The 12,225-nt window shown below is 39.1% G+C and overlaps 1 protein-coding gene across 3 annotated transcripts in view; it reads right to left on the reverse strand.

Moving 5' to 3' along the window:
* The window catches only part of WDR11 (WD repeat domain 11), a 32,993-nt gene extending 24,151 nt beyond the window's left edge, over positions 1-8,842 (reverse strand). For all 3 annotated transcript variants that reach the window (XM_065746379.1, XM_065746378.1, XM_065746377.1), the window contains exons 1-8: positions 8,757-8,842; positions 8,493-8,604; positions 5,916-6,069; positions 4,905-5,078; positions 3,377-3,560; positions 2,415-2,580; positions 1,604-1,718; positions 535-730 (exon numbers count right to left, since the gene is read on the reverse strand). In XM_065746379.1, coding sequence (XP_065602451.1) covers positions 535-730; positions 1,604-1,718; positions 2,415-2,580; positions 3,377-3,560; positions 4,905-5,078; positions 5,916-6,069; positions 8,493-8,604; positions 8,757-8,842 — 1,187 coding nt within the window. The remainder of the gene's footprint in view (positions 1-534; positions 731-1,603; positions 1,719-2,414; positions 2,581-3,376; positions 3,561-4,904; positions 5,079-5,915; positions 6,070-8,492; positions 8,605-8,756) is intronic.
* Positions 8,843-12,225: the final 3,383 nt, after the last annotated feature.

A 12,225-nucleotide genomic window follows, 5' to 3' on the forward strand; every position in this document is an offset into this window, starting at 1 on the left:
GTAACAAAAGAAAATGTTAAAAATCAAGTATTTCTGCCATTTAAAAGTATACTACTTTTTTTTTTATGGCAGGAAGTTATTTACTTTATCCAATAATATATTAAAGGTTTCTTGCAGCAGAATAACTTTGATACCAAATGTATGACAGGCTACTTAAAATCTGAAACTGTAAAGGCTTCATATATAAAACCATTAATTGTTCACACAGGCATATTCAGGCCACTGCTGTGCACTCACACTGCTTTGTGTCAAACCAACAAATGGCAAATCATTGAAACTAAGGGCTCCAGTCCTGAGGAAAACAATACAGTCTGCAGAAAGCCAGATTACAAGAAAGACACTCCCCTGAACAAATGTGAATATTCATTCCTATCTTTTGTTTCCTTATTCCAAACATCTCCTTCATTCTTTCATTCATATATGTATATAGAACGTCACACAGAAAAGAAGCACACCATTACTTTCAGAATGCAATTCAATATCACTTGTAAATATACCAGATGGAAACTTGGATAAGAAAAACAAAGGCATTACCTGTTACGCAGATTTCTGCTGGCAACACTGGATTTTAACTCCCAGATCATTACTCTGCCATCGCTGACAATGAGAGCAGCAGAATTCTCATTCACTGGGCAGCACACCATACTGAATGGCCGAACCGTTTTTGTTACCCTAATTGCATCACACTGACTTCTTAAATCATAAACCAGCTCCTGAACTGGGTCTGGATCTGTAACATCAATGTGCCACAACAACAAGCAATTAGAACAGAAAACACACAGTGTGAAGCATCAATTGAGGTGAATTTAGAGTGACAAACCTCGTTGGCTGAAGTCCCTATGCTTTCTGGTAGGAAAAACTAAGCAGGTACTATGCACTGTTGGTTATACTGTATAAAACACATGGCTCTGAGAAGTTCTCCAAAGGTAACTCTGTCTTAAATGGAGCTTATTCCACTTGAATCTTACAAAAATCTAAACAATGATACTCTCTCCCATCCATGCAGAAAATACATCTGTTCTCCACAACTCATTTGGTTCATTAGTAAAAGTGGTAGCAAATAGGGCTGTACCTCACTAGAAATTAGGAAGACACTGAAGACATAAGAAATCTAACCAAAAAAGTCATGTACTTACATTAACAGGCCTCTTTAACCTTCCTTTATCATGTCTCCTTCATCATATTAAAAAGTCAGTAACATTTCAGGAAAGAGACAAAGGCTTAATAATTTAGAACTTAAAGTAAATTTAAGTCCGCTACTCAGCTCTAAAATCAGTACGTCCTATTGATTAAGTGACTTCCATAAGTTAAAAAGAATTATTTCTCATATATTTAACTATCACTATGCTACTTCACAGTAATATTTAATGATAAAAGGGCTTTCGGGATATTGATATCTTATTTTGCACCAGATATCCAAAAACTAAACAAACAAACAAATAAATAAACAAAACACCAAAAAAAACAACCACAGAATTTTTGGTAGAACACACCATAAATTCGGAAAAAGACAGAGACTACTGTGCACAAGGCACCATGGTGCTAAAGTACTAAATAAAATGCCCCAAAGTTGATTTCAGGCCATTTCTGACACGTAATTTACCTGGCTCTTCATTTGGAATTCCACTCGCAGTGCAGTTAGATCTGCGAACTCTTAAAGTTATACACCCATTTTCATGTAGGCAAAATAACCCATCACGCTGAAAACAGGGAATTACCTACATGAACAGAGAGCATATTACATAGAGTTAGGAGAATTTTAACCTTGTAATGAAGGAAAAGTCAACAAACAGTGCCAGGAAAATGTTAAATAAAAAAAATAAAACAAAAAAACAGGCAATAGTAGAATATTGTTTATTTTTAAGATTGATCAATTGTATGATTCTTTTAAAACTAATACTAAAGCTACACTGTGTCATATCCATGCACTAACAGATGGCTTTAAGAACTTCAGTGAGTTTCTGTTTGAATTGTCTGTTACATTTCTTCTTTAAACTGCTCTGCAGTCTTTAGCTATCACTTCGTTTTAAAACATTTTTTGGTAACAGAAATGTAAATGGTTACAGGAGAATAAAGATGCTTCAGAAACACCTTAGACTGGATGCAGACATCCTGTTAAGCAAAGGCAAATGCTCAAGGAATTAGTATTAACCTCTGCATGAACAGCCTAACCATAAGAGAATGAAATGCCATTTCTTCAGAGCATGGTTTCCAAGCTGGTAACTTTTGCAGCAACACAAAATGCATCAGGTTTGCTACAGACTTCAGAAGATTACTTTAAACAGTTCTTGCTTCAGAGGTTATTTCTTCTCCTGGTGAACTAATGTGTCTCAATCAAAACACAACTATCAGTAGGTCATGAACTTACAAATCATCTTAATAATCCTTTACAATAATAGAAACCAACCCATTACCTGTAGGAAAGGCACACCTGTTCTTTCAATAGCAATCACACCCACTGTCTGATTCACTTCCAAGTCAAGAATCAGAATTTCTCTGGGATAGAGTAACAACATGTAGTTTCTTTTGGAAGGCAAGTAGGATAACTGAAGGCAGTCATTGAGTGTCACAGATTCAGCACTGGAAAACATCAAAAAATAATCTTCAAGGGGCCCAGAAAATGAAAGCAACTTTTTTCAAGTTAGGTACATAAAAGTCGATGAATTGCACGAGACACGCTGAAGAAAATTATCCTTACATTCTGTTTAGTTCAGACATGTTCTCAACTGATTTAATGTCCTTTTAAGGGGTTTTGTTTGTTTATTTCAATCATATCTGCCATAGACTAAACCCTCATTGCCAGTTTCTTGCATCTCATTCCTATTTCCAGACTATAAGCCACCTTGTGTTTTGTAGTAACTTTCCCACTCCTCTTTTCTTAATCTAATATGATGTATGGAACTGTCTCTCATTTAGAGCTCAGTGATGTCAAGGGAGTACAACATCTAACTTTCCTTAGAGGCCACATAAGCAAATGGCAATTAAGTGACTTTCCAAACAAAAGAATATTTGTCTGTTATAAATAGATATGACTAAAAAATCACATACAAGCGTAGATATTACATAAAAGTACCATATTAAGAAGAAAACTTTAAATAAAAATGAGGGACCCTTTTTGAAAGGGGGCATCAACTGTACATCAATTAAGCATGAATTCAAAGAAGCCAAATAGACTTTCCTCACAGGTGCATCTCAGTTTCAATGCCATGAAGACAAAGAATAGAAATTATAACCAGTCTGCATACCCCCCAATATGCATATTTTCAAAAATATTTTATTACATTTGGTTAATTAAATTACATTCAATCTAATAGTAATCTAATACTACTTACAGAACATACAGGCATCAAAAAAAAGTATCCACAAAGAAACGTACCTTGGTTTTTCATTACTGATTAAAATTTTTACTTTATCAAGGGCCTTCTTGGCCCCTGTAGTAGCAGCCAGCTTATGAGAAGGACTGGAATGGGGACTGGAGATGTAAACCTTCTTCCCTGAGCTAGCAGGAGCTTTGGAAGGAGAGAAGTCGGAGATGAACACTATTCCTTCACTGGTGAGCACTGTACCAGGAAAAAATAATTTTTACAAAATACAATCTGCAAATTTTGGTGGGAATAATTATAACCTTACTAATGCGTTAACACAGAAAACTCGTAATTCTGGACAACAGGCACCTTCTACAGAAAGAGCAGAAGATAGTCCACTGCCATTGATGAAAATGCACAAAATGCAATTTCTCAAAATCAATTTCAGAATGAAGTCAGAATGAAAAAACACAACACTGTGCGGGTTAATGGTAGAAACTTGGTTCGTCACTCTGTATTTGTTCAGTACAGTTATTCTCTGTCATCAGCTACTGTTTGTTAAGCTTCACAATGCCAACAGAAAGCACAGTTGCCTATACTGTCTGTATAACCATTTTATCTTCTCATGCAGTGCATCGCACAAAGAACCATTAACACGTACTATCTGTGTGGCAGAATAAAGATACAGCTAAACTCCAAAGGTGTAGCTAAGATTTTACTACATGTTTATACTCCAAAGCTCTTCTTCTATGTTAAACATGTACAAGAGATAAAAAACAAATAAGAAAGCACAGCTACAAAGCCTGGAAACTGCAGTCTGTTTCTTAACGTATCAGGAGTGATCAAGATAAGCTAAAAATAGTGAGTCTTCTTTATCTTAGTTCCTTTCCACTAAAATCTGAATTAGCATGCACTACATCCCCCTTATCATTCTGAATTGTATCTGAAAATGATATTCACATTCTTCCTCTAACAAAACTTTTGCTGAAGATACCATTTGGTTTGGGTCTACTCTTATCTCACTGGATTCTCTCTCAGCATCCAATTATTTTATAGCTTTTTATATCAGTTCAACAGCATTCCCTGTGCTTGGCTTCTTCCACCTCTCTATCTACCTCCCTTTCCAAGCTGCATTCCACCTTCTTTATGAAATCTCAGAGGCTCCTTTTCAGATCTCTAACTTGTCTTTTCTATTCATGAGCAATTTTCCCATCCCCTCTTTTTCATTTAAGCTTTATTTCAGACAATATCTGAAGACCTCTCACAGAGGCCAAAGGCCTCCCCTACCTTTGTTTAAAGAATTCATCCTGGCATTAATAACAGAATTCCCCCCAATCCATTACTTTAATCTCAGTATCTCTACTACAGCATTTTAGTCTAAAATTTTTCCTGCCCACACCTGCCAACTTCCTTTCTATGTTACTTAGAGCATGACTTTTTTCCCCTCCACTATAGCTCCTCACCAATTTGAACTAATGGTATATAACACAAGTATCTATGATTCTTGATACTGTCATACAGATATTTCATTCTTTTGGTAGCTCCAATTAACCAAAAATAAAATAGTAATTTCTTATTATTTTACACATATAAACTTACAAGCTAAGTGGGATGGATCAAATGGGTCGAATGAAAAAGACAGAATATTTTCTGCATAACTTTTCTTCCAGAGTTTGGTGCCCGTGTCTGCATTCCACAGCACAATATAGTTAGGTGGATGAACTGCAAGCAGTAAATCTCTAGAAGCATCTTGATTCCACAACCACTGCATGTCTGTCAAAAGTAAGGAGAAGCATTAACAAAAAAAACCTTATTTTCAAATAAAGTTTGTTCTACTTTAAAACAATTCTTTTTCTAAAATACATTGTGAATGGCAACTTGTTAGTAACAAGAGATGTACAGAAGTCTTCTGAGACCACCCTTCTCTGTGGGTTTATTGTACATGCACTTGTAATTTTGTTAAGTGCATTAACAGTATAGAAGTTATGTAAGTACTAAAATAAAGGAATACTTTATTTATCTCCAAATCCAAAAGGCCTTAACTGTTCCAGTACACTTCACAGTATTGCCACCTCTAGTTCTTCTAGCTGAGGCAGCTACACTAGAAATCAGGTTTTTCTGCCCATTTATCTTGAATGTTTAAATGATGCAGAGTTGTGATGATTGGCTATCATGCTTCTTCAGACTGACCAAAGCATTTAAGCATGGTATTTGTATACTTGATTGTGTATTACAGTTAGTTTCATTTTACACCTGAACTCAAGAATCTTGCTGGACTATTAGAAGAAAACATTTGTTTCCAGGTCCAATACAGATACCACTCCACTGTCAATTTGAGATGGTGCATGAACCTTTTCATTATGACTGATGTGGTTCTGTACAACACAAATACAGAGCGCTGTTTCAGATAGAAATTCACTGCCTGAAAATAACTGACATCCTTCAGATCAGATGTGGGCTGTGTGCATGTGTGTGGACATGTGCAGTGCTACCTGTTAAAAACAGAAATTCAGACCATAAATGGAATTTGTTTTTTAGAACTGTTTTATGTTTCCAAAGAAGACCACGCTACTCTGTAACTTCCACTCAAACATCACGCATTATCATTACCTTGAATTGGTTTTGCATGTTCTTGAATTTCACAACGAGCTGTTCCTGTTGCCACATCCCATACAATTATTTTACCAGTAACATCAGCAGAAGCTAAACGTAAAGAATATGGAGAGCCAATATTGTGATGGTAATTTTCTTTTGCCCATTTAACCTGAAGATAGAGATGAAGTGGTCAAATGAGGAAAAAGCATAGAAATCAAACTAAGGAATTTTCAGACTGACGAACAAACAATAATTAACTCACCAAAAAAAGCATAGCTATAGTATAACATCCATTACTGCATCTGTTACCTCTGTGCTATTGAGCATGACACTACTACTAAATTTCATACACCACGCTCTGGTTTGAGATTGCAAGCTGCACTGGCTTGCAGGAAGATGGCAATACACATGTAAATTAGGTATCTTGAAATGTGAAACATTTTGTCTACAAGCCTCCAGAGATAAACACTGGGATAACAGAAGGAGATAACATTGACTCCTTCCCTATGCATTCAATACAGAATTGTTCTGCTACTTGCCCCTGAGAGAGAGCTAAGACACTTAAGGAATAAATAAATCTATGCTAATGAGAATTTATCTGCTACAAAACTGATGTTGCAGCTATTTTGCTGTATGTTGTCATAGTACCTGACAGAGAAAGGGTTTAGCCAAACACGACTCTTTCTGCATACACTGAAAACGTGCCATTAAGTAATCCAGTTGCCACTGGGCACCACTAACTGCAACATGAGTTAGATTTATAACAGCAAACAGGGCACTGTGCTACCTGTCAGAGGTCTGACCAGGATGCCTTATTAGCCCTGCTCATTAATGTAGAAAAAAAGACAAAAAGGTAGATTTCAATTCTCTCTTTTCGCTCAAAAAATTGTTTCTGTAATTACACTTTCTTTTGTAAAAGCACTCCTTCAAGCACTCAAAGCAGCAAAAAATAAAAGGCAGGTATAATCCACTCTACAGATTTATCAGTCACCACACTGACAAAAGACAAGGGCTATTTTTCAGTGCAATCACTGCTTATTCCAGACGCAGCTGTAACACAGGAAGACTTTAAAGAACAGTAGCTAAACAGACTGCAGAAAGTATATGAAACAACTGCTTCTGACTTTTTTCATTACAGTGGTGTGGTTTGAAATTTTTCAAAACTGAAGCATGGGGTATGGGGGAGAAAATTTGCAGGTGTGAACCTCTGCTACAAAGAGTTACAAATGCTTTTAGCAGTTACAAACTCTTAAAAATAAACAAAAATAAAATAAACAGAAACAGGACTTGAAGAGTATTTCTTACAAAGTCACGTAAGGGTATCTACTAACGATCATGGTCTCCCTAACAACCTCTACTTAAAAGTGGAAAAGAATTTCTCTTCAGTATTTTTCATCACAAATAAGTCAATTTCTTACAGTCTACTTCCAATGAGTCACCAAAAAGTGCATTTGAAAAATGCATCTTGTAAATTTCATACAACCTACCTGGACTACATAATTTGGTTTCCTATTGAAATATTTACTTCTCAAATCTGACCATAAGGGAAGTACACTAAAGTGCTATCATTACCTGGATCAAAAAATATTCTGCTACAACTTATTATGCAAGCCAAGTGGAAATGATAAAATGCAGTCATCATAAAAGCTGCCACCTCTGTATCACTTGCATTTTCTGTATTTTTTTACACAATTAGAAACATAGAATCATTAAGGTTGAAAAAGACTTTAAGACTATAAAGTCCAACCATTAACCATGCCAACAAACCATCTCCACAGCTGCTGAACATCTGTAGGGACAGGGTCTCCCTCACCTCCCTGGGCAGCCTGTGCCAGTGCCTCACTGCTCTGAGAAGAAATTCTTCCTAATACCCAACCCTGAACCTCCCCTGGCATAACCTGAGGCCACCTCCTCTCATCCTATCGCTGTTACCTGGGAGCAGAGGCTGACCCCCACCTCACCACAACCTCCTTGCAAGGAAATGCAGAGAGCAGTAAGAGCCTCCTCTGTTCTCCAGACTATATCACCCCAGTTCCCACAGCCACTCCCCATAAGACATGTGCTCCAGATCCTTCACAGCTTCACTGATATACCCTAGACACACTCCAGAGCCACAATGCCTTTCTTGAAGTGAAGGGCCCAGTAATATCTAGGTTACAGTAGATATCTTATTCATTTTCAAGGCCTAATCAAGGAAAAGCTTGCCCAAACAAGCTGCCAAAAGGCACAGGTTAACTGAGCATTGTATGTTATGTGATTGCTACCAATTGCACATCTTTACTCTGCGATAACTGAGAAATAACTTCTCCTTACTAAGAGTCAAATATGATTTTATATACCTCAAACTGTCAACCCCAGCCCCAACTTGTTCACAGGTGGTTTGATTTAGCCATTAAATGCACCACGTTGAATACAGGTATTTAAAATACTGTATACGTAACTGCAGTGCCGATTTGAACTGCTTATAATACACGATTTCAGCTATTTAGATATATGTGCAATAAAATTTCAGTTATGTGGAGTGTTTAAACACACATGCACGGATATATCCACCAGAAACAAGCGTTACGCTTTAAACCTTGTGCATCTCACCTTGACCACATTCGCTTTGTGCCTTTCCAGAACCTGCAATGTCTGGGCAGTATCGGCATCCACCACCAGCACGAGGGAATGGCATCCGTACGCAATCAGACCCTGCCAGCCCCTAGGAAAGCACGTCTCGTCACCAAACCAGCAAGAAACACAGCAAGCAGCGCTGCACATCAGCACGGGTGCTTTGTACCGCCAGGACGGACGAGCACTCCACCAGTCACCAGTCACCCCCACCCCCGGCCCCCACAGCCCGACCCCTCTCACCAATCCGCCGCTCCCCGGTTGGGCGCGCTCAGGGCGCCCGTCAGAGTGCGCGCCGACAGCTTGATGTTCACGGTGAAGGGCTGCATGGCGAGGCGGGCAGCACCGAGCCCAGCCCCGGCAGCCGGCGGCCTACGGACCGCTAAACACCCGGCTGCTGCCGCCGTGCAGGAAACGCAGCCCCGCCCCGCCTCGGCCGCCGGTCCGTCCCTCAGGGCTCCGCCGGGCCCCGCGCCCCGAGAACGGCAGTTCCGGCTCTTCCCCGGATCTGCCCATGCGCGGGAGCAGCGCCTGTTTGCTGTGCGAGGCGCCAAGGTGCAGAGTGCCCAAGTGTTGTGAGGGGTGCAGTTGATGTAAAAGAAAGCAAGAGATGCCATCCAGAGGGTCCTGGACTGGCTTGAAAAGTGGGGCCGTGTGAAACAGTGAGATTCAACGAGGCCGAGTGCGAGGTGTTACGCTTGGGTAGGGGCAGTCCCAGATATGCATACAGACTGGGAGAGCTTATTGAGAGCTGCTCTGCCAAGAAGGATGTGGGTTTCTGGTGGATGAAAAGTTGGACGTGAACCAGCTTGCAGATGGAAGGGCAACTGCATCCTGGGCTGCTTCAACAGACAGAGGGGTTGTCCCACTCTGCTTTGCCCTTGTGAAGTCCCATCTGGAGTCCAGGCCCACAGCACGGGGTGGAACTGGATGATCTTTAAGGTCCCATCCAACCCAAGTCATTCCATGATCCTTATGATCCTAAATATATTCTATGTGGCGCAGCATTAATAAAGGGGCAGGAATCCTGTAGCTCCAGGCACATTTCTTGAGTTGTGCTTAATGTATGTCATGCTGTTTGGGGAGTTGTCTCTCTTTAAAAGAGAGATCACTAATAATCGTTTATTTGTTGTTTTTCATAATGAAAAAGATGCCACTAGATGGCCAAAGTTGGCACGATCGTAATGTTGGCACAATCGTAATGCCAGCTACATGTTTTTCCAGTGCTGGAGTGTAGTTTTGCCACTGAAAGTGATATTCCTCTTTTCTTTTTTTCTTTTTTCTCCTTTCTCTTTTTAATCACAGTTCAATTTGTGCAAGCAGGAACTCAAGGAGCAACCCGCAGCTGGTGCCTTTTCCAACTCTCTTCTAGAGAAATGGAATGGTAGAACCATAGTACATTGCTGACTACCGTTTTCAGATGAATTTTAACTTTTTGTTTCCCAAAATCTCATCCCAAAATGTCTCTCTCAACTTTAAAGCTGATAGATCACTGTCTGGAGATGTAGAGGGCTTCTTTGTTCCTTTCTCTTTATCACAGGTAGAGGACAACATGATCTAAAGATCCACTTTGCAGAATTCTCAGCAGTCATTAGCCACACTAATTTTAGTTACTTTTTTCCCAGTTCTGCACTCATGAAGTAGATATGGAGGAGGAGTATGTGAGTGATCATAAGAAATAATAAGGCCAGATACTTCAGATTAAATAAATAATAAGACCTATGAGTTTTGGGTTCATGCCTCTAAATAATTATGCTGTGTGCCTTAAGTAGAAAAAGCAGGATTGAGATAAAGATGTATGCACAGTCTCTCTCTTGCATTTCTCTTTTATGTAATAGTAATTACTGCAGGAATAATCCTGTGAAAACTTCTGGGACTTCTTTAATTTCCATGGCCTTAAGTTAGAGCTTTAGGAGCTCCTGGGATCCACCAGTGAACCACCATGATTCTAGACCATGTGCTGTAGTATATCATTATTCAAAACCCAGTCTGGAATCAGGATATGTAACTAATTCATATGTGCTATTGGGCAGAGCTATATTTGCCTTACAAATTATGTTGCTATTATCTTAGCTTTATTATTTCTATTCCATGTATTTAAAGCTTTTTAACTTCTCTCCTGGTGTCCCTTGTTGAGCTGGGGCTGTCAGTGAAAAATACACAGCACCATGCCATTCTGAGCTCTGTCAGGGCTGATGCACAGAGCAAGGGGCTTGCACAGCTATGTGTATACCTCATGCATCCGCAGCATTGTGCCACGTCCTCTGCCAACCTTAAAGCAAGTGTTTGTTCATCACATTCAGTGCAACTCTGGCCCTTGTGGCAGACAGTTGGCTACTGTGAAGGACAGCTGCTATTCCAGGCTGTGTATGTTCCAGTTCCTTGGAGGTATCAGCAGCTTTAAGTTATGGTTTCTGATATTATATATTAAATCTCAGTCAACAAATTATATATGTATATTTGAATTTACTTCTAGAGTTGGTCCGTTGATGGTGACAGTAGAAGGCAGCTCTACAGAAACATCACATGCATATGAAGTGGGAAAAAGTGAGAGTTGATAGTAATTAGAGGATAGGAACCATGGGAAAAAAAGAACATTGTATGGTCAACAGGTGAAGGCAGTCACAAGAGTTTCTTCAATAAGATTGCCTCTTTCAGTGGCTGCTTTTCATGCTTCAGACTTCCTTCTCACATGACATTAAGTTGTGGAGAAATCAAGCGGCCCTTGGTGCTTTTTCTACAGCAGTGTGTTACTGTTCAGGTTTTGAATTTTGAAGAGTTTATGTAAGTGCTTCCCATAAGTACAGTAATTATTTGATCCGACTTTGAAATTTAAAGTTCATCTGAAAATGGTAGTCAGCAATGTACTATGGTTCTACCATTCCATTTCTCTAGAAGAGAGTTGGAACAGCAATTTTTATGGTAACTGATCAAGGCAACGTAGAAGCAAAAATCCTCACAAGAGCTATCATGTTTGACATATAAAATGTCTTGTTCTTCTGTCTGTGGAGTGGAAAGTGACTTGGCTGAAATACTGTATTATAGACAAATGCCACGTAAACATACATACGAAAATCATCCTCTGAAGGGTCCATTTAAAAATATACATTGATATTGGAACAGAGATCTGACCCCTCCCTCACAAGCAATTAATTAAATTGTATTCCTTCCCCATCCTGCTTGAGCTGTATATGCTGTTTTATGGCTTGTGACATCAGCAGTATGTGTCCAATTTTCCCTGCAGTAAAAGTATTGGATAGAGAGTTGAATCTTTGATTTATTGATGATTTTCTAAAATGTTCTCATCCTCTTTCTTAAAGAAGACTCTTGAAAATTAATCCTGTTCTCCCAATATGCAGTGGATGTCACACACAAAAAACTAACAGCTGCTTTTGAGTATATTCTCGTGCATGCAAGAGACAGTTTGCTTTCAGCCACATGAAAAGCAGACTTTTAAACCTCCACACTCTGACAGTATTTCCATACTTGATTTTATTTGCCTTTCTATTTCTGACTTTATTAAGCACAGAAGACAAAGAAAGGCAGGTTTAAAACAAGCAAACAAAAGAAAATGAACTGGGCCTCCAGAGATTGGCAAGATGTTCTTTCTAGGAATGCTATCAGCTTGAGAGCTCTCAAGCCCTGAAAGTATGATCTCCCTTCAAGTGGGAATTGCTATGAAATGCCAGACTTAAATCTCTGAAATGTAGGA

The sequence above is a fragment of the Cyrtonyx montezumae genome, unplaced genomic scaffold (genome assembly GCF_038088225.1).
Source record: "Cyrtonyx montezumae isolate F1298 unplaced genomic scaffold, pur_monq_1.0 scaffold_4, whole genome shotgun sequence".
Taxonomy (NCBI): domain Eukaryota; kingdom Metazoa; phylum Chordata; class Aves; order Galliformes; family Odontophoridae; genus Cyrtonyx; species Cyrtonyx montezumae.